The 24,577-nt window shown below is 39.2% G+C and overlaps 3 protein-coding genes across 3 annotated transcripts in view; 2 read left to right on the top strand and 1 right to left on the bottom strand.

Annotated features, from left to right (window-relative positions):
* LOC139743634 (uncharacterized) overlaps nucleotides 1–8,763 on the top strand; it is a 37,961-nt gene extending 29,198 nt beyond the window's left edge. Inside the window, exons 5-12 of the mRNA XM_071654101.1 lie at nucleotides 513–669; nucleotides 1,319–1,415; nucleotides 1,795–4,171; nucleotides 5,425–5,474; nucleotides 6,029–6,194; nucleotides 6,779–6,953; nucleotides 7,993–8,081; nucleotides 8,670–8,763. Of these exons, the coding sequence (XP_071510202.1) occupies nucleotides 513–669; nucleotides 1,319–1,415; nucleotides 1,795–4,171; nucleotides 5,425–5,474; nucleotides 6,029–6,194; nucleotides 6,779–6,953; nucleotides 7,993–8,081; nucleotides 8,670–8,763 (3,205 nt within the window). The remainder of the gene's footprint in view (nucleotides 1–512; nucleotides 670–1,318; nucleotides 1,416–1,794; nucleotides 4,172–5,424; nucleotides 5,475–6,028; nucleotides 6,195–6,778; nucleotides 6,954–7,992; nucleotides 8,082–8,669) is intronic.
* Nucleotides 8,764–12,889: 4,126 nt separating this feature from the next.
* Nucleotides 12,890–17,978, bottom strand: LOC139743650 (uncharacterized). The gene is made up of 5 exons (XM_071654116.1): nucleotides 17,904–17,978; nucleotides 16,987–17,247; nucleotides 16,300–16,477; nucleotides 15,394–15,639; nucleotides 12,890–12,952 (listed from the first exon to the last, which is right to left on the bottom strand). The coding sequence occupies exons 1-5, from the start codon at nucleotides 17,930–17,932 to the stop codon at nucleotides 12,890–12,892; spliced, it is 777 nt and encodes a 258-aa protein (XP_071510217.1). The 5' UTR covers nucleotides 17,933–17,978.
* Nucleotides 17,979–18,088: 110 nt separating this feature from the next.
* On the top strand, nucleotides 18,089–24,052 carry LOC139743651 (heme transporter hrg1-A-like). Its single transcript, XM_071654117.1, has 3 exons — nucleotides 18,089–18,553; nucleotides 21,226–21,393; nucleotides 23,325–24,052. The coding sequence occupies exons 1-3, from the start codon at nucleotides 18,409–18,411 to the stop codon at nucleotides 23,468–23,470; spliced, it is 459 nt and encodes a 152-aa protein (XP_071510218.1). The 5' UTR covers nucleotides 18,089–18,408; the 3' UTR covers nucleotides 23,471–24,052.
* The last annotated feature ends 525 nt before the right edge of the window (nucleotides 24,053–24,577 follow it).

The following is a 24,577-nucleotide window of genomic DNA, read 5'->3' as shown; positions in this document are numbered from 1 at the left end:
GTTCTGGAAGAGTATATGAATACAAGAAATACAAAATTTTCCATTCAATGCATATTTGTCATCCGAAATTGCAAAAGGCTCAGCATTAGGCTCCGTTTGTTTGAAACCACCATGGCAAGACATTTAGTCTTAAGTGTAGTTTTATTGTTTCACTTATAACTGCCATATGTATTGAATGCTTGTACATTTATTCCGTGTTCTTTATGTTTTGGTATAATATGTTACATTTTTAAATGAAGCAGAATACAGTTCAAATTTTAAAAAAATACGGTTTATTCTTGGCAGTAGTGAAAATAAGGTGTTTCATCGTACAATGTATGAAGGATGATATGTGAATAGAATACCTATAGATGAAATGGAATACAAAATATGAATATAAATATATCTATATATACATACAATATATATTTTTTTTTTTTAAATATACATTATACAATGTGTATCATTATATAGGCCTATATATTGTACTCAGCTTGGCAACACTGTCATTCATGAACATGATTTCTATACAGAACCAAAATTGAAATCCGGGTGTACTGTTCGGATGGCTTCTACGGCGAGAACTGCGACGTCTACTGCAACCCGGGAGAGCTGGATCACTACAGCTGCCACGCCTGGACTGGGGCCAAGGAGTGTTTCCCGGGCTGGGAGGGGCCTCTGTGTGATGTGGTAGGTCTCACAACAGCAAACGTGGGAACTGATGTCAATATTAATCTGTCTTTCATGAGCACTGGGGAGGGAACGTCGCGTGAGACGTTCTATCGTGACAGAAGACACATTTAGCAGACATCAGTCTGTGACGTACGAAATACATTGAAAATAAATTGGAAACACAAAAATAATCCTAAACGAATGGTCAATGAAATACCAAAACATATCCAACCAGTGCCGACTTGGGATATGAAATCGCTGCTTAGATTCTGCGTTTCATGAATTCTGAATTGTGTCTGCAATGCGTAGCAATCAATATCAGCAGAGAGTGAAAGAAAATACGCAGGGCGATGGCAGACATACCTTTGTTAAGAAGAGTCTTCTTAATTTCTTTCCTAAAGATAAAAAGCGATAAGACCTAGTTTCACCTCTCCATGTGAGATCCTGCCCGCGGATTTTTCAGCTTCATCATCCATTCATTCATCATCTCATCTTCATTTTATTTTCATTTCAAACAAGGCATAAAGGTATGTCTCAACTTAGGTCTTGTTCATATTAAAGAATACACGAAATACATTAATGAAGAGAACAAGAAGACAACATACGCAATACTCATGTACGCATTTCTCTCTCTCTCTCTCTCTCTTCTTTATTTCGTTAAACCCAGAACATTAATGAGTGCGTTTCGGACCCGTGTATGAATGGTGGTTCGTGTATTGACATGGAGAACCAATATCGATGTGACTGCGTCGACGGAACTTTCGGTAAGATCCCAAGTGATTCAAGTCTACGATATATCAAATGAAGTGTACAATGTGACCTGGTTAATTGCGAATGAAATTGTAAAGACTTTCAGCAGCATCTGTTGAATAGGTCCCTACATTTGCTACGACTCTAAGACCATATAATTCTACATATCTGATAAAACTAGGATAAAGTACTCATGCAATTGTGAAATCCCCCGTATATCAAAGTTTGAGTCTCGCCTTGAATAAAATGCAACTTCTTGAGAGGGCAGCAAAGTAAACATCAAGAATTATCATTCTCATTTTTGATTTACTCCAAAACTTGATTTAATTTTCCCAAGAAAGGCAAACAGCATTGGCCATTTGGTGATCTAGTCTCCTTGTCTTCTCATCTCAGGGGCAAACTGTGACTTGAACCCAGATGACTGCAAAGATGTGACCTGTCAACATGGTGGTAGGTGTGTTGACGGTTACGCGACCTTCACGTGTACGTGCTCGACGGGCTATATCGGTCGGTTTTGCCACCTCAACGTCGACGACTGTTCCTCCTCTCCGTGCATGAACGGGGCCCGATGCCGCGACCAGGTCAATGGCTACACCTGCGACTGTCGACCAGGGTACTTCGGCACCCACTGCCAGCACGAGATCGATGAATGTCAAGTGTACAGACCCTGCAAGAACGGAGGTACCTGTTACGACCGAGTGGCATCGTACGTCTGTAGGTGTATGCACGGATTCGGCGGAGTGAACTGCACTGAAAACATCGACGAATGCCAGAGCAATCCGTGCGAAAATGGTGCTCGGTGCATTGATTCGGTCGCGGGATACATTTGCCACTGCAGACGTGGTTTTAGAGGGCTGCACTGCGAGGAAAACATCAACGAATGCAGCAGTAACCCATGCCAGAATGGTGGGATCTGTGTCGATATGGTAAACCATTACCAGTGTCAATGCATTAGTGGATATATTGGTAAGGACTGCCAAATCGAGGTAAATGAGTGTTCCAGCAATCCCTGTGGCAACGGTGGAGAGTGTCTGGACGAAGTTGACGGTTATAAGTGTAGATGTCCTTTGGGCTTTGGCGGATTCAGATGCGAAATCAACATTGATGAATGCGAAAGTTTGCCATGTTTCAATAACGGCACGTGTATCGATACTGTAGATGGCTTCCACTGTGAATGCGTGGCTGGTTTTACAGGTACAACATGTCTAGTTAACACGAATGAATGCATGAGTGGACCATGTCAGAACGGAGGCGAATGCGTTGATGGTGTCAATGGCTATGCCTGTCAGTGCAGACCTGGTTTCTTCGGCCGAAACTGTGAAAGCGAGTTCGACGAATGTCGCAGTGACCCATGCAAGAATGGCGCACGTTGTCATAATTTGGTGAATGGTTATTCTTGCCAGTGCTCGGTGGGATTCGACGGAGTCCATTGTGAAACCAACCGGGACGAGTGTGCGAGCAGTCCCTGTCAGAACCGAGGCACGTGTATTGACCAGATTAATGGGTATTTCTGCAAGTGTAGGGCTGGGTTTGCCGGTCAGCACTGTGAAATCAATGCAAATGAGTGCTCGACAGAACCCTGCATGAATGGAGGCAGGTGTATTGATGCTGTTAATGGATTCTTCTGCCGATGTCGGCCAGGTTTTCGGGGACATCGCTGTCAAATCAACAACGACGAATGTGCCAGCAACCCTTGTGTGAACGGGATGTGTCTGGATGGTATCAACCGATATACCTGTTTCTGTATCCAAGGATTCACTGGCAGCCAGTGTGAGATCAACATAAACGAATGCAGATCTCGCCCTTGCACAAACGGAGGTGTGTGTCGGGATGGGGTTCATAGCTACACCTGCTTGTGCCCAACCGGATACGGGGGCAAAAACTGCGAAATAAATATCAATGAATGTTCCGCAGGAGCCTGCAAGAATGGTGCTACTTGCATTGACGGAATCGACGAATTCCGATGTGTTTGCGCGCCAGGGTTTGAAGGAAGATTCTGCGATGTCAACGTAGACGAATGTGCCAGCAACCCGTGCCTCAACCGGGCAAGCTGCGTTGATGGTATCAATGAATACAGTTGCGTTTGTCTGTTGGGTTTCGAAGGTACCCACTGCGAGACGAACATCAATGAGTGTGCTTCCAACCCTTGCATCGGGTTGTCCACATGTGTTGATATGATCAACGCCTTCCGATGCGACTGCGTTGACGGGTACCGAGGAAGACACTGCGAAACAGAGGTCAATGAGTGCATTAGTAACCCGTGTCTGAACGATGGGGAATGCATCAACCGCCTAAACGGCTACCGGTGCCAGTGTAAGGCTGGATACGACGGTCCCCACTGCGAAATAAATGTGAACGAGTGTAGTCAACAGACGTGTCTGAACAATGGCCGCTGCATCGACGGCATTGATAATTTCTTCTGCTACTGCCGGTCTGGGTTCAGAGGAAAACATTGCGAGGAGAACGTGGATGAATGCATCCAGAACAAATGCAAGAATGGTGCCAACTGCAGGGATGCGGTAAACGGATACTCCTGCATCTGCGCTGAGGGATTCACAGGGATATTCTGCGACGAAGACATCGATGAATGCAGCATAATGTACGAGCCTTGTCCTGTGAGCGCTCCATACTGCAAGAATGTGTTCGGAACCTTCGAATGCACGGACATCGCTCCGACAACACTTCCACCACCTACCACAACCGAGGACCCATGCACAGCGATGCCATGCCAGAACGGAGCAACGTGTGAAAGGAAGCAAAGCGGAAAGAAGTGAGAACTAGTTTGTTTTTTTCAAAAATTCGAAAGTCTCCGCTTCAAGAACTCATGCTGTAGGTTCATTACCAGAATGCAGAACTAGTAAATTCGTTCATAGAAAAGGGTTTTCTGGCAAGACTGATTACATATTTTTCCAAACAATTTGAGATCAAACACTATATAGGTCTGTCTGTGAATGTTCTCAGTCATCCAGGTAAAGTATCACATGAACTATATCGGTAAATCTAGTCAACTGGACTTACTTGTAATTTGGAGTAGCGACGTTTCGCGTCCGCTCCGGGACGCTTCATCAGGCCGACTGATCTTTGCCGGCAATTGGTTGTTGACCCGTTACAGGGTCCTCGGCGCTTTCCGAAATTCCACGACCCTGTTACGGGTCAACAACCAATTGCCGCCAAAGATCAGTCGGCCTGATGAAGCGTCCCGGAGTGGACGCGAAACGTCGCTACTCCAAATTACAAGTAAGTCCAGTTGACTAGATTTACCGATATAGTTCACTATATAGGTCAATAGAAGATATCAGGTTATCCTACACTTTTCCTTTCCAAAGTAATAGACGATGGCATAGTCGAAAGTAACAATGCAAGACAAATTATGTCCAGCCCATGCTCTTTAAAGCAAAAAAGCACATGACCAACTTCTCATTGCCATCAACGCTCGGCGCCATCCCCTCAACTTCTTACAAGCAACTACACTATGTGACGATGATGATGAAATAGCCAGACTCTATATACCTTGAAAACAAAATCAACTGAAAGGTGAGAGCAGAATTTTGACTTCCATCTTTAGGAAGAAGATCATGTCGAACCAAACCTGGTTTCAACAAATGCCTAACTGGTTCACTTTCAATAGCGTTACAAACTTTACAAACAATAGGTTGCAAATTTTCTGGCTTTGTACAGTGTAAGTTTCGTCAGTGAAGTACCTTTCACTATCTGATGTCGTGGAGATGCTAACTGATTATGATATCTTTTCTTGGTTCAAAAATGCTCCCAAATTCTTAAGTTTGATCTGAATGAATGAAAATGTAGTACATGTACAGATGAATCTATGGGTTAGGATTTGGTATGGTACGGTACGGAACGGGAGAAATAATGAGGAAGGCTGTGTACCTTAGGATGTACTGGCTCGTTTGGATATAAGTGGTTACAGGGATCAGGAATGTTACATGGTTTTATAGCTTGAAGATATAGTCGTTATAATATGTCGCACTGTGTTGTTTCGTGCTTTTTTCCCTCACCTTTCAGATGTATCTGTCCTTCCGGATTCATCGGAGAACTCTGCGAAATACCTCTCGGTGAGAAGATACTCGTACCTCATTTTCAAGGTCCTCAATTCAGTGCACTTATCATAGCATCTTCTAAAACACGTTGGTTGCAATAGAGTTTGTGTACAAGTTTGTTTGCACCTTTCCCATTTACAGAGAATTTTATCCCTCCCCCCCCCCAAAAAAAAAAACAAAAACAAAAACCAACAACAACAACAACACACAAAAAAACAACACACACACACATACACAAACACACAAAACAAAACAAGCCAGAGCAGTTCTTTTAAATTTGAATTAAACTGAACGCACAACACAACGGCACAAAGACATGAGAAGTCTTGACGATATTTGTTATCACAGTCTGTAACACTTTGAAATCGTTACTCTTTAAAACATGCTCTTAATTATTATTCACTTTAGAAGGAATTTAAGTTTCTAAATCGTGGAAGGCGTTTTATTATATTACATAGCAAACAGCTACACTTTGGTGTGTCCTGCATAGCCAATTGGTGAGTGATAATGGCTCGATACTTCAAAACCTTTCATTTACTTCCCTTTCTTTGCCTTTTCTCCACCTACAGTAAAAAGTGTGGCGGAGATTTCTCTAGAAAATCACATCGATCCAAGTTTTCCCGGCCTGCAGAAACGTCTGGCAGAACTTATCTTCACAGCGACTGGGAAGGACTCTAGTACCCTTATTGAAATCGACATAATCTACGCAGCCAACGAATCTTCAACCATAACAGGGTAGATTGATTTTCTTCCTTTTCCTTTCTCATTACAAATATATTAGTGTCCCACAGATATAATCATTATTGCTATGTTCTAGTTCTAAGAAAATGTCAAACTCCTTACACCATCCTGTATTTACCATCAATCTTGACGAGAGGCTAACATCCTCGTGGACTTTTTCATGGGCCCCACAGGGTTTCATCGGTACAGCACCAACGACGAATGGCATTCATGGATAACATGGGGGCTGATCACGTTGGTCTTCTTGAACACACTGAGGAAATCAATTTCGTCCACTCATCCTGCCATTCATGGCTTTAGCATTCAAATGCGCGCACTCCTAAATTTTAAATCACGAGAAGATGCAAACAGTTCACCCTCAATGTTCACAGGTGGTTCAATTGTTGCCAATTAGTTCCCTCAAGAAAATCACAATCATTGATACGCGATTATTGTGCACTGCTTTCCGAAGCCGGGTGATATGAACGTAAGATGCCTTTGAACTCATTACATTTTTATCCTTTTCGATGAGTTTCAGAGTACATGAAACTTGTGTCTGTGTGTGATTATGATTATGCTTATGATACTCTGATACACAGCCTCCCATTCACAATAATCGCATTCAACACGAGCATCCTAAACTCGACGCTAAAAGAGGAGGCAGTCAAAGAGGCGCTGGCTTCGATGTCGGAGACGGAAAAGAACGCCATACTCAGCCCATACAAGGTGTACGTCGACACCCCCGTGGTGGTCGAACTGACAAGGAGAGATAAGGTAAAGTCATCTTGCCTGCCTTTTAAGCTCCGCCAGAAGGCATGGGATGTTTGTTACACTCCCTCCCTCGTCTTACTCCTGTCATTCCGTTTAAAAACCAAAATGCTGGGTTATGTCGAAGCAATATTTCATGACAGTTCTTGGCATGGCAGTAAATGTCGAACAATCACAGTCAAACCTGTCTTAGCGGCCACCTGGCGCATACGACCATCAAATACCCCCCCCCCCCCAGAAAAAAGCCATATCAAGGAAATCTGTCTAGAGCGATAACCTGTCTATAACGACCCTTTTTCCGTCTCCCTTGGGGCCGCTATATACAGGCTTGACTGTATCATGGTCTAGTGGACGATTGCTCACAGCCCTTTAGACGAGAGGGTTCAGTGTTCGAGTTTTGCTGCGGTGCCAGTGTCCTTGAGCAGGACACTCCCTCTTTCAAGTTAAATATCTATTATACAATAAGCTAAACATTAATGTGGGAAGTGCTAGTATGGTTGTGTGTGTCTGACAATGGCAGCCTACTCGAATACTCCCATTTGAGTGACAAGGTTCATAATTATGTTGTAAAGCGCTTTAACACTCACAACATGAAGGGGACGACCTAGATAATAAGATAACTGTGCTTAAAGTAGTAATCATTGTTATCGACTTCTTGGAGTTGTCTGTTATATGGGTTTCTTATAAATTCAGATCGAATTCCACATAAAAGATTCCCATTTCATCTCCTCATGCACCGTAAAAATTTGAGTTGCTTGGAACATTATATCAGTAGTTCGCACCATAAGAATTTGATAATTTTTAACGCTGACATTAATAATGCCGAATTAAGACATGACGATGTCTCCCAAACCACAACTCTACCCCTACAAAGGCAGAAGTATTGTACGGATACTTCTCACAGTCACCATCTGACCGAGAATGGCTATCATTCTAGTTGGTGATGTGGAGGTTTTGTTGGTTTTTCTTGTTTATACATTTGTTTGATTTTTTTTTTCCAAGCAATAACTCATGTTTTAACGACTTGTTCGTTTCAACATTGCAGACTTGGTCGGAGAGAAATTGGTTCGTTATCTTCCTACTATTCGTGCTCCTTATATCAGCGGCAGTCTTTGGTATTTGGTTCCTTGATAAGTAAGTAGACTTAATAGTGCTATTCAACTAAATGCAAGAAATCCTTAGTTTCTGTTTCCTATAAATCAAAACCGTTTTGGTATCTCTAAGATCTTGGGACTTGGGTTTTGGTGCAATTGTAAAGTGGTTGCTGGTGTTGCACTACAAAAATTAATGCATTGCCAAGATATTTTTTGGCGTCTATGTTTCGTTTGACACGAAACCTCAGAAATGCATTCGCATGTAAAATCTAAATCATGGGGCATCTGAAATTCCTAAGCGATGAGTCACGAGCAAATATACTCATACCATATCGAATGGTCCAAGCCTGCTACTGTATTGGTACTATCGTACGTATAACAGTAAAATATGATGCAGGTTTAGAATTTTTGGTCATGAAAATGTCATTGTGTCAATGGCAACGGCGCACAGGAGACTAGCCTTTGTGCTTTTAATCATTCTTTGATACTATTATGCAACGATACCCTCTTAAAATAAAGTAATAAGAACCGACGTATACAGGAAAATTAGGTAAATATTTCTGTAATTTATCCTTAAATAATTATGTCTGTTGAGGTTTCTCTGATATATATGTAATTTTTTTTTCAGGAAATATCCCTCTTGTGACGGTGAAGACAAGATAACAAAATGGAAGAGACTGCTCAAGATTCAACAAACACAAGCAGAAAAGCAATCTACATAGGCGGGTTCAGCTAATCTTATTGCATTTTAATGATATGTGTTTTTATGTTACTGTATAATGTGATCATCAGAATGTAATCAATACACCTTCCCGTCAAAATGAAAACTAACTTTTCATGTTTTGATTATAGGTATTACGTGATGAGTTTGTACAAGACACACTTGTTTAATTTAGTACAACAAATTATCCTGAGAGTAGAGTTAACTGAAAAGAGAACAAAGAAAAAGCCACTCCGTCTCATGGGATAGTGTGAAGAAGATCTGAAGCTGTTTGTTTTGTTTTTTTCTCAGTGCATTCTTTTTGGATAATCTAGACCCCTTATCTATTGTGTAACTCTGCTCAATTCAACAGAAAATGCACTGTGCTAATCTTGTAAGTTTATACGGAATGTAAAAGTGAGAGATTTATATGTTAGTTTAACAACGCACGGGGAAATAGTGTAGATTGCTAGGCAATATTGTTCATGGATTCAAATCAATTGCACAATAATTGATTGGTACTTTGCTGAATTTAATAGTCAATATATTTCAGCTCTTAACTGACAGATAAAACAAATCCATGCAACTTCCACTGAAATGATATGACAAATAAAAAAGAAATACAATATGTAACAATCCACCAAGTTCTACAAAAATGATTTACAAAATAACAGAAATTCAATATTCGTGATGGAGCTTTCATTTACAGTTGGTGTGCCTATTTTGATAATGCTTTCAGCTAACACTTGCAATAAGATATATATACGTATTATTTGTATGCATGTGCAAGTTTCTATTTTTAGAGCTATGACATAGCCGAGGATGAAAAAATACCATCTGAAATTTGTTCAAAATAGATGATTGATTCTATGCAGTTGTGAGCATAAATAAAACTTCAAGGAACTGGTAAAAAGTATGTAAACTTCATTACATGTATATTGTATATAATGAATCTATACAAATTTGTTTCCCACAAGGTTAGTCCTTAGGGATCTTTATACATTGGTGTGCAGAAGAACATCTTGAGAAAATCTTAAAGGTGTGCTTTAGATTATGCTGTAACAGAACACTTCTCAACTCTTCTTGGAAGGGTTTCCTAACCAACAAGTTCTAATACATGGACTTTATTAAAGCTAAAAAGCAGAATTGTGAGTGCAATGAGTACAAGATATTGTAGGTATAGCTTTGTTGCCTATTAGTTAGTGTAAGGCTCGATAAGTGTACAATTTCACTAAGTAATGTCAGTGTGTATATTCCTTAACATTTTTGTACATGTTGAATCTATTGTAACTTTGCAAATTCCTGCAGTGTAAGAGCACCTTTTTGCGACTTAGGAAATCGTGCCTCTCTGTAACTATGACTGCACTGCGATTATACTGTACTCTTTGTGGGGTATGAGGCCTTATCACTTATGTGTGTATTTTGTGTGATTATCATTTAATGTACAGTGTGATCCTACAGTATGAGATAGGGACTGAATGTAATTATTAGATTAGTGATAAAAAGGAAAACTATGTATGGCAAGTGCATGGAAATAGCATCTTGTGAATTACTTCATACTGTATTAGATGGTCCATCACAGCCTCGACTGTGAAACAGAGGTAAAGTTTGTAAGGCTTTCAAAATGTGACAGTTGCAATAATGAATGCTCATTATGATGGTGATCTGAAAGTTTTTAATAAAATAAAGTCATATTTTTACAATACAAATGTTAGGCCAGTGTCCCATCAACCTACTTTGTCATTTCTACTATATGCTTCTCACTATTAAAGTTATCTCTCCGTGACAATGTACACACTTTAAAAGATAATCTCCATACATATATTAGTAGATAACAGTCTGCTGTATCAAAATGTCACACAAGCAAGAGTTATAAAAAACAACATCAATCAAATCAATGATTTCTAGCTGTAGCACTGCACATTACCTAACATCACATTACCTAGGGAGGCCCTCTAAAAATATCAAGCATCAGCAACAAAATCTTAAACACAATTGCACACCAAAGATACATGTAGGTCAAGCATCAATTTGCACATACCTTTCACAAAGGACCTGCTGAAGACATGGTGACCATTCACATACAGCAGGAAGAAAATGGTAAACCCAATTAGAAAGCGAATCATGATCATAAAATTCGATAAAAATGCAATTTTTGTACTGGTGTAGCATTCATATTGATACATCATAATACAAACCCCCCTCCCCCCCCCCCCCAAAAAAAAGAGAGCAAATAATCACATACAGCTGTATAAACAATCACAATGTTTCATTTATATAAAATTGACTGGCCCTGAGGGAGGTACCAGAAAATATTGCCCAAACTGAAAGCATATTGCCCGAGTCGAAGACGAGGGCAATATGTTTTCAGTGCGGGCAATATTTATCTGGTACCTCCCGAAAGAAAGGCCAGTCAATATCATAATTATTACCTATCCCCTAGGTAAATTAAGAAAATATGTGAATACGGCTATACACTATGATACAGATCAAGCCACATTTGACTACCTGTAGACCATCAACATGTTGAATAATTGCAAAATTGTTCATCAATGTATATCATTCAACTCCAACTTCAAAGATACATATGTAGTTGTAACAGGCAAAACTTCAAACATCTGAACGCTCTTACACTTTATTTTTACTTCTCTTTTTAAAGTTGGAGGGTTGTAAAACTAATGGTCACTGTGCAATGAGCACAAATGGACTAGTCATTGTTTGACGCCTAGTGCTGCTGCCAAGTGGTCGACCTTGTATGAGTTGATTTATCAGCGTTCTTCTGTGGTGCGTGTAACTGACACCCTGGACGTCCTGGAATGTTTTCTTTTTGTGGTCGATCGGAATGTTTGCGTTTAAAGCAGGTAGGTGGGGAGAGAGATTCCACGCTTTCTCTTCCCACCTCCCTGTTTTACAGTGCACTCCTATTATAACGACCACGGTTATAACAAAATTCTGGTTATAACGAAGTAAAAATTTGAGCTGCAATGTCATCCACTATATGTATTTCTATTGTTTATTTGTTCAGTTACAACAACATTCCGATCTAACGAAAGAAAACTGCCGGTCCCGAGGATTTCGTTATAACAGGAGTCCACTGTATATGTAAAACCCCCCCCCGGATGCTCGTGATATGCTCTAATGTCGCCTGCTGAACTCCCGACCCTGCAAAATACCAACTGTAATTGCCTCGCAAAACTACCTCGTATAGGTAATAATAGGCAATGTTTCATTAGGCACTTCCTTTCTCAGGTCATGATTCATATTATGAAATGAATCAAGACACACTGGGGAGAAATAAAATACACATAAATCCGGAGATACAATCTCTTTAGGTTTGTTTATCACTAGTTTAGGTATCTACAGTTCAAACTGATGATTAATTTCTATCAATCTTGAACTCACTTCACAAGAATTTGCAAGCAGTGTCAATGGATACAGTCCAGCTGTGCCACATAACGATTCTTTAAGATCAACATACTAGCAATGGGTGTATAGTCATAAATGTAGGTTAAAAATATAACCACTTCCAAGTCTGCACTTGCTTTGTTACAGCGTTAAGGTCTTTAAAAATGAGAAAAAAATTCTCATCAGGACCATCAGGGCCATTGTATTTCATGGACATGATTCATCAAGTACTATTTAGGAGTTAGAGCCACCAGGCAATATACTCATTCATACACTTGAAGTTGGTATGTCTTGTCACTGTGTATTAATTCCACTATTTCACTGACATGAAGTGAGATTGCTACCATGAGCACAAGTTGTGCCTCTCCAACACATACAACCACGGTTGTTATGTTGTACTGAATGTCCGTTCCAAGGACAGACAGTGTGGCTTCTTTGAGAAGAGGAAAAGGCTCACTCACATAACACAACATCCGACAGCTATGAGTTCCTCTGGCATTCCAGCCGGGAAGGTGAGCTGTGAGTGTCTTGATAATGAACGGCGCCATCCATCTCATTTGATTGCCTCACCTCATTTTCACCCTTCCCCTCATTCAGACTGCTCCAGAGTGTTCCACTGTGTCCCTTCTCGATGGTTGTCATGGCAGTACATCCTACACACAGGTGTGTAGCACCACATGACCTACGCTTTCTCTTGTCCACATGTTGCTGATTTACTCCCTGAATGTAGCCAGACTAGTCCATCAGAACATATTGTTGACTTGGACACCAGCTCTGATGAGCTTTCCTATCATGACGGCATTCACCTGATTTTAATAACAGAAAACAAAAAGGAGTAAATAACTATGAAATCTACTGGACATGCATAATACATTTTTTTTTAATAATGTTTCTGTACATAATTATATGTGAGATATATCCACTGCCTACTGGACATCCCAGTCAAACTATTCATAGCTTATAACAATCCACACAAAATGTATAATGACATATTCCATGTACAAACTATGTGTATATTTGTGTGTTATATGCATTTTGTGAATAAATCAAATCAAATCAAATCAAAATCAAACAAGGGAATAGATGCTGTTAACTGACATATCAGTAATGGATTATTACACACTTTGTAACTAATAGGCCTACAGGTGATTCCCATTATAATGAAATCTCAGGAACCCATAGCTGTCCAAAGATATACATATATATATAGATAATAAGTTTAGAACCTGAATTCCTACTTCATTGTTACAAAATTATGTAATATCTGCATTTAACTTGTTATAACGAGAGTGTACTGTACAATGTTTATAACAACAACAAAAAATCTTCTAAAATCCATTTCAAATATACAATGGATGAAGAGTGTACGATACAAAACACAATGCAGCATGAAACAAAGGCATTAAGTGTTCTTTGCCATTCTTGCCTTCATCATATCTTGCCAAATCTATGATTAGTTTATGCATTGTACCAGTTCTGTCATTACTTTGTACGCAGCAAAATGTTTAAGGGAAACCAAAACCCAAAGAGAAATAAGGATTGAGTGAAAGCAGCAGCATTAGTAGAACATATCAGTGAAAGTGTAAGGAAAATTGGACAATCGATGCAAAAGTTATGAATTTTTAAACTTTTGGTATTGGAACCACTGGATAAGGAGACTACTTATGTGTGGACAACAACATAAAGAAAATATAAAGAAAATTCAACATGCTTTCACTTTTCTACAGTAATGAAAGAGCACTTGACTAACTGCTTTCAGAAAGCAGGAGGAATAATTACTACCCTTTAACATATGTCCTTATCAAATTGATGGAATGTGTAATTTTCATGAAAAATGAATTTTTGTAGAATTCTCTTTCTTGTTGTCCACACATGACGTCATGAACACTAGTAGTCTCCTTATTCAGTGATTACAACACCAAACTTAAAGAATTAATAACTTTTGCATTGATTGTCCAATTTTCTTCAAACTTTCAATTAATGTGCTCTACTAATGTTGCTAATTTCACTCAACCCACATTGCTCTCTGGGTTTCGGTTTCCTTTAACTGCGACCTTGACCTTTCATCCTGACAAATTCATGCACAAATCTATCTAGTAGATCTTATGGTACATACATATATACATATGTAGCAAGTAACATAGACTGATGTCTGATGTTCCTTGAATGATACTGAATAGAGAAAACTCTGATAAATATGTACACACCAACTTGTAACCTCTAACTTACATATATGTATAGCAGACTTTGTCAAATACAAAATGAACAAACCCCTTTGGTTTGCTGTGACCATGTGTGCAATCGATCAAAAAATGTTCCTGCTTTATTGCATGAAGATGAAATTGCAAAATTTGAACATATACTTTTTTCTCAATTTAGTCATGCTTCTTTTACCACAACTTTGCTTTATCGCTAAAGATCCAACAGTTACAGCTAAAACATTAGTTTCACAATCATAATTCTCAAACTTGCTCAAAATGCTCAAAAGTCATATTCCATCATTTTGCTTGCAATATATCAAAAGGCTCTACCATGAAACTTGTCTGGCTGTTGCAATATGCCAGGATAATGAGCTGTTTTGGAGTATTTTGAGATCAAAAGCGTGGAATAATTAAAGTCGGTGTACCCGACTTACCATTGCAAACCAGAAGCACCCTCTCAGTTCAGTAGTGGGTTGGTAGAACATTACTAGCACATGATGAAAGAAATGTGCCCTAATTAGTAGTGAATTGCATGCAGCTATTTAACAAGCTGCACATGCAATCCACTCTCACACAATTGATACTCCTATGGTATTACTGATTTTAATCGAGGTTATCAATCATAAAAAAATCACATACATTGTAGCAACTACGATCAGGTATGTTCTTTTAAAGATTGCAATACTTACGGCATACCCTTTTGGGTAAAATCTTGCATTTTCGTTGGTATGCAACAGAAATTGTATCATCACAGCATTATTTCAGACATTTCTTATGCGTATGTCTCCATTTTACTGCAAGAACTGACAGTTTCTGCAGACATATGCAAACTATGTTTTACTTTAAAGATGTTAAATACTATCCTATTCCTACAAATATAATAGTCTAGACGGACTGATGGACAGATAAACAGGTGAATGGAAAGAAAAAGATAAGAAGCAATGCCTCTTGCAAACGTGTAGAGAGGGCACCAACATGACTGCTATCATGTGTCTAGAGCAGAGGCTCTGTGCTATGTGGTGATAGTGTGTCCCTACTACACCCACCTTGTGGCAGTTCTTTATCCTGAGGTGCTTAAGCGATGGACATCCCCCGTCGTTCTCGACAAGGAATGCCTGGAGGCCAGCATTGCTGACTCGATGGCAGTAACTAACATCGAGGAGTTCCAGCGATGGACATTTGTACGCAAGCTGACTGACACCATAGTCGGTCACTCCGTAAACACTCCCCACGTAGAGTTCTTTTAGTGATGCAGCCTCCTCTGCCAGTCCACACATGGCTTCGTCAGTAATCTTTAGAAGAGAAGACAGCATCAATTGAGAAAAACAGCAAGAATGGATGTATCTATGTTTCAAAACTGGTATATGGTCACATCGCCTACTGAGATAATCTATGCTATTATCATAGAATTATCATCATCATCTTCATCCTAACAATAATCACATTGCCTTTATCATAATTGTCATCATTATTAGCAATATCATAGAATCAATTCTGGCATCTCACACTATAGAGTATGTTTCAGCTATGCAAAAGACATTTGCAGAAGAACCAAACCTACACACACTGTTAGCACACACCTGCAAGGTTTATATATCATATTTTAAAGTATTACAAACATCTAATTTGCTTCAATATCAATAATGGCTTTAAAAGGCCTAATTTACAAACAAAGGTAGGTGAAATACAAAAGGAGCCCCAAAAAACAAATAAACAAACAAACAAAACACAGTATGGTTGATGGATGTGACACTGAATATACACTTGACAGCCAGCACTGCATAGAGTCAAGCAAGTAAAGATAGACTTTGATATAGATAGCCAGAAGTATAGATTAATACATATCATATATAATGATAAGGTATTCGTTGCGTGTATTAGAACATTTAAAAAAAAATAAATAGATGAATCGAATACACATAGCACATTGTACAACCAGACTGATGGCCTACCCCAAAACAGCTACTGAGGTCTAGCTCTTCCAGATGCTTCCAGCATTTGGCCATCTTTACAACTGCCTTCTCCGTCAACTTCCCACACTTCAAGAAAGATGCACTGCGAACCTCCCGGCATCTCTCGGCTGCAGTACTCATTGTGTCATCTGTTACAGCCTTCCAGCAATTATCCAGTCTGCACAGAACAATGTGAAATGCATAAACATGTCTGGAAAGTCTTTTTGAACCTGATTTCATCTCACAGAACCTGTCTCATGTAGATACCAAGAGATGAGAAAATTGATGACAATGGTAATGATAATAATACAAGGGTAATGTAACCACTACTACTACTAATAATAATAATGATAACAATAAAAATTATAACAATACTGATAGTGATAATGATGATGATGATGGTGATGATGATGTTGATGGTGATCATGAGATGATGATGATGATGATTATTATTATTACTACCTTTTACTCTACATGGGGCCTTTCAAAAGTGTTGTCATCCTCATAGCACTTTCAGACTCTTCAGTGAATGGAAGTGGAACAGAGACAAGGATGAAGAAGTGAAAAGAACTATGGAGGACAGGGAGCATTAGAGGTTGTCATACAAAATGTAAGAGGACTTGCCTCATTAAAGGCAGCCAGCAAAACACTGTGGAGACATTCTGTATATAGAATCCTTAAACTCACCTTAAATCTCTAAGTGTAGATGCTTGCTCTAGAATGCACTGAAGAAATTCTGGCGTGATGAGGACATTCCAGGGAGTGAGATCAAGAATCTTGAGACGAGCAAAGTAGGCATTGACCAGAGAATGCCACTCCCTACACACAGCCCTCACTGTGCACAAGTCAGGCATCGGTAGCATGGGGATGATGATGTACAAAAAGATTTCATCTGGTAGTTGACCTATATGTGGGTGACCTTTCCCAGCAATTGCATCTTCTTCCATTCTTTTTGAATGACACATGAAAGGAAGAAGACAAAGACAAGCAAACAAACAGGTAATCATGTAGAAATGCACACCAAACAAACATGTTAGGACATAAAATTAGAGTATAAAACTAAAAAAGCAGACAATAATTCTATGCACGAAAATTTCAAATGTCAAATGAAAAATGTTTCTGAAACATGTCTGACAATATGAAAATAGAACCCTGTGATTAATACTCTAATGGACAATATGGATAGTGTATGTACCGTACCTAGAATTCAGACGCTGAATCGAAATTGACTTTACTACCAAAACCAAAACACAACATAAAACACACATTTTTCCTGCTAATTTAGTCTCTTTACAGTCAGTGCAAGCTTTCATGAATGATATGTAATTGTAAAACTGACGCTGATTTAGATGATGTCATGATACAACAAATTGTGTATGAGGTAAAATTTACCGGTACTACTACGTATCCGAATGAATGCTACAAATGCACAATTTGATGCAATATCCTGTAACTAACCAAAATATGAATACGCGGGACTGAACTAGAAAAATGAAATCGCGTAGATGCAGGTCCACGTCAGTCAGCATGAATAATCACTGTCAATATCAAATAATGATAGCCAAATGGCCGACCATACAAATTCATACGAACTGGGTACTTACGAATTCAAATTGAATTTCAAAAATATCATCTAAAGATCATAATTCTCGCTGCAGAAAGCAATCGTAGACTACACGATTTGGAGCTGGACGTTAGAGGGCGTGTTTACTTCATAGATGTATTTATTGTTTTTGTTTTATTGATATTTCTATTTTTCTCCGACAACCGTGTCTCATGTTACCACATCACGATACAGACTTTTTCTACGGCACTTGATTTGGTCTCAGCGAAAGGATCTATGAATGTATTTTAACCGGCAGCATTAAATCAGGAAGAGGGTTCTTTCTTTGTTCTACAATACACGAGCACAATTGCCTTACATTTACTGATAGACCGTGATCCTACAAGTATCTTGTGACTTGTGCCGGATGAACTTCGCAGTGCAGTGATTGCGGCTCAACACTGTGCACTGCCGTCCCTATTCGTTTGGACGTGTGCGTGTGTTTCTATGTGCTGTGCGTGAAGGATTCTCTGTCATCAACGCAAGCGGCCGATTGCATAATAATAATGGATGATCCGGGAATGAAATGGATGAGGTGTCGAATTGCCTTCGCTGCTACTGGAGTCATCGTCGGGCTAGCCGTATTCATCTGCTTCATTGCTGTTGCCGAGTTCTTCAATTTACACATCGCTCTCTGGGGTTTAGCTAGTGGTAAATGACATGCCGGAAAAAAAAAAATGTATGCCCAAAATTAAAGTCAGCTCAGCCTCAGCCAAACAAACATATTCTACATCCCATCTGGTCTAACGGTTACATATATTAGTAGTTTACTTCCTTGTCATTGATCCGGCACACACAGAGATCCCTAATAATAAACCTTGTACTTGCCCAAGCAATTCCCGACCTGTGGTGTGTGTTACTAGATATGCTTAAATTTACTAGTTCTTTTCTAGACCTTATAGCTTGCGCTCTCTACAAAAACGTGAGAGAGGTTCTTTTAAACTTGGTTCAAATATCTTGTCATTTGGTAACATTTATAGTTTTCAGTGTCCTATATGAATATTTAAGTTAACTTGTTTGTTAAGCTCTTGTGTGTCGGAAGTAAACATCTATCTAAAACAAATGCATAAAGTAGAAAAGCACTCTGAGAGTGCAGACCTCCGCCAAGCATGAAGCTTATTTCGACCATTACACTGATCTTGTTCTTCCATAGAGATATCATTCGTACACACAACATCAGTGCTAAAAGTCGCCAGATTTCCAAATATAGAAGCCTTTGTTACGTCATAAGCCTTCAGCTGCACGGCGCGCCTCCCCCCAGCAGATACTAGAGCACGCACTTTAGTGCGCGCAGGCAAACCTGAAATACGTGCAGCCTGAACTCCCAAGTTCATTGACCCTACCTGCCAAAAAAAAAAAAGATCCTTCATAAATTCCCCAAAAATGCTCGGATCATTACCAAAAGTTAATCGTTTGTTACTTGTGTCATTCTCAACCTTTCCTTCAAGTTTCATCCCAATCCGTTAACTGCTTTTTGAGTTATTTTGCACACGGACAAAATAACGAACTAAGGAACAAACCAACGGTAACAAAAACATAACCTCCTCCCTTGGCGGAGATAAAAACAGAAAAACAGCACCAAGGTTTGACCTCTTTTGATACCTTACCAAAGATACTGGAAGATTTTTGATGGCCTTTATGGTCAAATTATGGGCGGCTTATGTTACTGATTTTTTTTTAATTTAATAATAATGTCATGATGTTCAAATTCATCAAATTCACTACTTTGGATAATTACGCAGTACATATGTACCTGCTGCATGCTACAAACATAAGGATTAGAACCAGCACAACTGCACTGGCTAGTTGTTGGGTGGAAGCTTGGTGATCTAGCTAGGGTAGTGGATAAGATACCAATCCAGTCATCTGGAGGTGATGGGTTCAAATCCTGCTGGAGTTATGTAGGGCCTAATTAGCTGTATGTGCATGAGTTCTTTTGTCATTGCTTCACCCCACTAAAAAATAAAAATTAAAAAAAATGAACCCTCCCCCCCCCTCGAAAAAAACAAAAAAACAACAACAACAATCGATTCAGTGTTTATGTAGGGTGATTTGTCGAGCAATTTGCAAAAGACGTCACAATGTCTTTTAGCAGCCTGTTGCTGATCTGGCATATCATGCTCGTTGAAGTAAGGTACGTGTTGGTTATTAACTATAAGGTCCCCTAAACTTGTACCTGGCTCACAAATGATAATGAAAAACATTCACCCTATTCACGTAGCATTTTAATGGCCTACAGTATTGAGGGCCCATAAGACATTGCTGCCAAATTTAGATACCATATATACCGTAGATATTTGATAGAGGTTCTAATTCCTGGTAAAAACATATCCTAGAGTCAAGACATTTGATCCTGATCACGACTTTTCCATGCAAACTTATATTACAGTCCTGAACGTAGCCAGGTATAGTACTGGAATGTGTAAAACTATAGATGTACTGTCTACAGTTCCTAGAAATTTTGTGTGTTGTGTTCCTTTAAATTAATGTTCATCCACACAACTTTCCACAGTCTATACATATCTTGTTTAATAGTACAAAAAACCTCAACAAGTTGCTGAAAACTGTATGCTTATCCAAAACTTGCAAGCCAGTGGAGTAAAATAGAGTTTGAAAAAAGACTGATTTTTTAAAAAACTGTGATTTTTGCTCTTGCTTGTTGACAGTAAAAACCTTGTGATTCCAAGCATTAATTCTTCTTGACATTATACCTCAACATGATGTATTGCTGATTAATATTTATATGAGTACTATGAGTACTATTTACTACAGTACCTTGTCCCAGACAGCTCCTAGAGTAAGATGAAAATGAAACCATGAATTGGTTTCAATTAGTGACTCTCCACCCATACATTTCATGAGAGGGCTGCCTGACATTGAGATGGTATATTAATGTCATAGTGAAATACCAGTCTGTAAGTGTTACATCATTTATCCTAACCCCAGCCAATAAAAGACAAATTTTTGTACCAATAGAATGTCCTCATTGTCATGAGCATTCATGTCAAATTAAGTAAGAATTATTGCTAGACTCTAAAACTATATACATGTATTCTCTGTCACAATGTTTTGTTGGGGATATCACAGACTTGGTAGTAAACATCAGATTTGTATTTCAAGTTCCTCAAACTGCACAGGTCCGTAGACCTTGTCCATCTGTGAAAACAAAACAAAAAACCAAAAGAAAAAAATGGTACCATTCAACCTCTAAGCAGCCTGCAGAATGATCGGCCATGGTTATTATTCGAATGCTCATCTTATGTATACTTGGTCACCTTTCTCTCTCTCTCTCTCTTTTGCTCCACTCTCTCACTCTCTATCAGGATTTTTTGCCTTCCTGACGTTAGCCGTACACATTCAACATCTGCGAGGGCAGCGTGACCTCTGGGTATACCGCCTTAAGTTCTTTATCATCCTCGGCTTCACAGTGCAGTTTGGCGCCCTCATTGCTCTGGTGACGTACGTAGTTCTGGGTGCAGTCAGAGGTCAAGGTAAAGCTCCATGTACTAGGATGCACATCCACTGATCACTTGGTGATGAATATATCTGCAGTGCATTCAATATATACAAAAATTCTCATGAACCATGCTTTTGCTTTTAGTTCAGTGGTAATTACAGTTGTTAAATGATGAAGCAGATCGTAATCGCATGATTAGTTGAGAGCGTAAACATGACCAGGCATTTATTTTGCCTAACATATACTTTTGCCTGTGACCGGTCATCCGTAAAAGCATGATGACCGGTCATTAAATACACGTAGCACTTTCATGTCGTAATGGTGACTGAGCAAGATTTCATTGTTTTTAATATTTACATACATAAATGGCTGCCGCAGAACTTATTATGCCTACATGTGAAATAATTTTGATGACAAGGATGTGCTGTATCATTTCATAAAATACCGGTATACTACATATCATTTTCTTCAGTCATTAGTATATTAACCCACACTATGTGCCTTTGTAACAGTCCAAATGCCCTCAGCTATCACCTCTGGCGTGTTAGACTGTTCCACAGGTACAATATCTTGTGTCGATGATTTTTACCAATGCCTTACTGATCTGTTGGATGATGTGTATTATTTGTATGATATCCTGTGCTCTGTTCCCTATCCTCATATCTTCCTGATTTCAAATATCAGGTACAAATGTGTAGGTACACTGTACAATGTATATTCAGTGCAGACCCCTGTTACACACGAAAGGTGGCCTGAGGCCAACCTTAGGCTGCTTTGAGAACTGTTTACACATGAACTTCAGGCCGGCTCGAGCAACAGCACTTCTCATGGACCCTGTTTACAACATTAGCAGCCCTCGCGTCACCTTTCTAGCCTCTGCCGTAGGAGCGCCCTGTCAGTATTAACAATCATTTCGGCCGGTATTTAGTTTTGACATAATACTATTGAGTGCATAACCACTGCAGAAGATCATAAGACCAGTCAATCACAGCTCTGAAAGCCAACCTCGCGCCTTGTACAAGCAGGGCTGGCCTCAGACCACCTCCACAGATGGCCTAAAGTGGAGTCAGCCCAAGTTTTGTGTGACTGCTTAATACACATAACTAGGGTCGGCCTTGGGTCAGCTTTATCGTATGTGTAACAGGGGTCTTACAGGAAATGCTTATACAAATTGTATAACAAGGAATATTAATATTTTGATTTAGAAAGCATTAAACCTTGTCAGGAATGACAAGCTAGTGTCTGAATGTCTGTCAGTTTGCGAATAGTTGCTGTACATACCAATCCCATGGTACATGTTCTATTCAAAGCCAAAACAGTTCTCAGAAGGACTCTGCCTCAAAATTCATTTTCCACCATTCGGAATTGGCTTGCAATGCGTCAAAAGGGTCTACCTAGACATTTGTCTGGCTGATGCACTTTGCCCTGGGATATTGAGTTGTTTTGAAATATTTTGAGATCAAATGTGAAAAATAAGTTTGATTGTAGCACACAATGTATATTCTTGCAGCACCTTCCCAGTTCAGTTGTAGGTAGGGAGAACATTATGTATGATCAGTCGTGCCCCGCCAATCATTTTTTCGAACAAGCTGCAATTGATTCACTGTAGATTGGTGGATACTGCTGTGACTTCATTTGTCAATTATCGATAATCCGTTATAAAAAATGTCTTTTGATAGCAACCATGATCAGGTAAGCTCTGGGATTGTTGTACTTCCGGTAAACATTTTTGATTAACATTTCACATTTTCTTTGTTACCCAACTGAAATCATGTTATTAATGCATTATTCCTCACATTTCTTTATATGCATAGATGTGTTCATAATTAGAGCCAAAATCTGGTTATGCAGGCATACGAAAACTTTGTTATCACTGTAAAAATCAATGTCACAATGGTATGAAGTGGTACTCTTGTGCCAGCACTAATTATACGCTCACCATCAAAGTTTTGTTTCTCTCTCTAGATCTGATGCCGGTGAAAGGCAACGACAAGGGATACTACCTGGCCGCAGTGTGGGTCTTCATGACCTGGAAGTGGTCGTTTGCACTGTTCATCTACTCGAGGTCGTATCGCCGAAGCTATGTCACCAGGTACGACACCATCCCCTAGGGCACCTACAGTGTAGCTCCATTTTCGCGTAACTCGTAGTGTGTTGAGTTGATCGGGAGGCCTCCTCTATCTTGTAGCATACTACAAAATCGCTGGTAGTTTCTGTCACTGTCACACGTCGACAAAATAGAAAGATTGTAGACAAAATGCAAGTCCTTGCTATAGAGAACAAAATTCATTGCACACAGCGCAGACTAGACATAGTTATTCTTTACATTGCATGAATACAAAGTTCTATACTATCAGTGGTAAATGACAACACAGAGTCACGATGTTAATCAGGTGTGTGTAGAGAAAATTTTATTTTTCCGATCTTATTTCCGTTCTGGTGTACTATGTATATATTGCTGATGATAGTCAGGGAAAGATGGGTTTGTAATATGACATTAGAATCTATGTTTATCATGATAGAGTATCTACAATGCTTCTCACTGCAAAACTTTCTGCATTTATCAGTCTTTCCTAATATACATCTCAAGAAGATCATGCCTAGGCTGCCTACGCAGTAGAATGACATCAAGATAAAAATAACAAATGCGGTATTCATTCAGACTGTCTTTGAATGGTTGACAGCAAAAACATTATTGAAACTTCGTGTAACTTCTGACAGGAAATTATTGTTTAATTATTTATTTTTTGTTACAGCCAGCTTTGTTTGTGGTAGTTTCTTCATTTTGTTTGATATGTTTTGTGGAATCTTAGGAGGAGTTTGTTCATTTACTTCTAGGTTTTAGCCTTGTTTAACTTTTTCTTTGTGGGCTGGTAATGACTTTAAGTTATTCCGTACTGTGACCAAAATCAAACTTGTTTTTGCCACCAAAGTGTTATTTTTTGTGGAGTGCACTGCCAATGTGTAATCATCTGAGATTTCATGTTCATTTTTTGTTTGTTTGTTTTTTATATTGAGGGTTCACAGAGTTTGAATCCCGTCTATGAGGATGTGGAATTCTCATTGACATATTTACATGCTGTGTTTTTCAGTACCAGTAGACATGCGTACTGTGCAGTGAATTTATCTTTTTTTCTTTTTTTAAGGCAAGCATACAATGAACCGTACAGGTTTGTACATGTAGTTCAGTGAATTGTATCCCATTAGAGTAAGTGCAG

The sequence above is a fragment of the Diadema antillarum genome, unplaced genomic scaffold, assembly GCF_040938485.1.
Source record: "Diadema antillarum isolate AM-2024a unplaced genomic scaffold, OU_Dant_1.0 seq00001099_RagTag, whole genome shotgun sequence".
In the NCBI taxonomy this organism is placed as follows: Eukaryota; Metazoa; Echinodermata; class Echinoidea; order Diadematoida; family Diadematidae; genus Diadema; species Diadema antillarum.
This window is presented reverse-complemented; position numbering and strand designations above follow the sequence as displayed.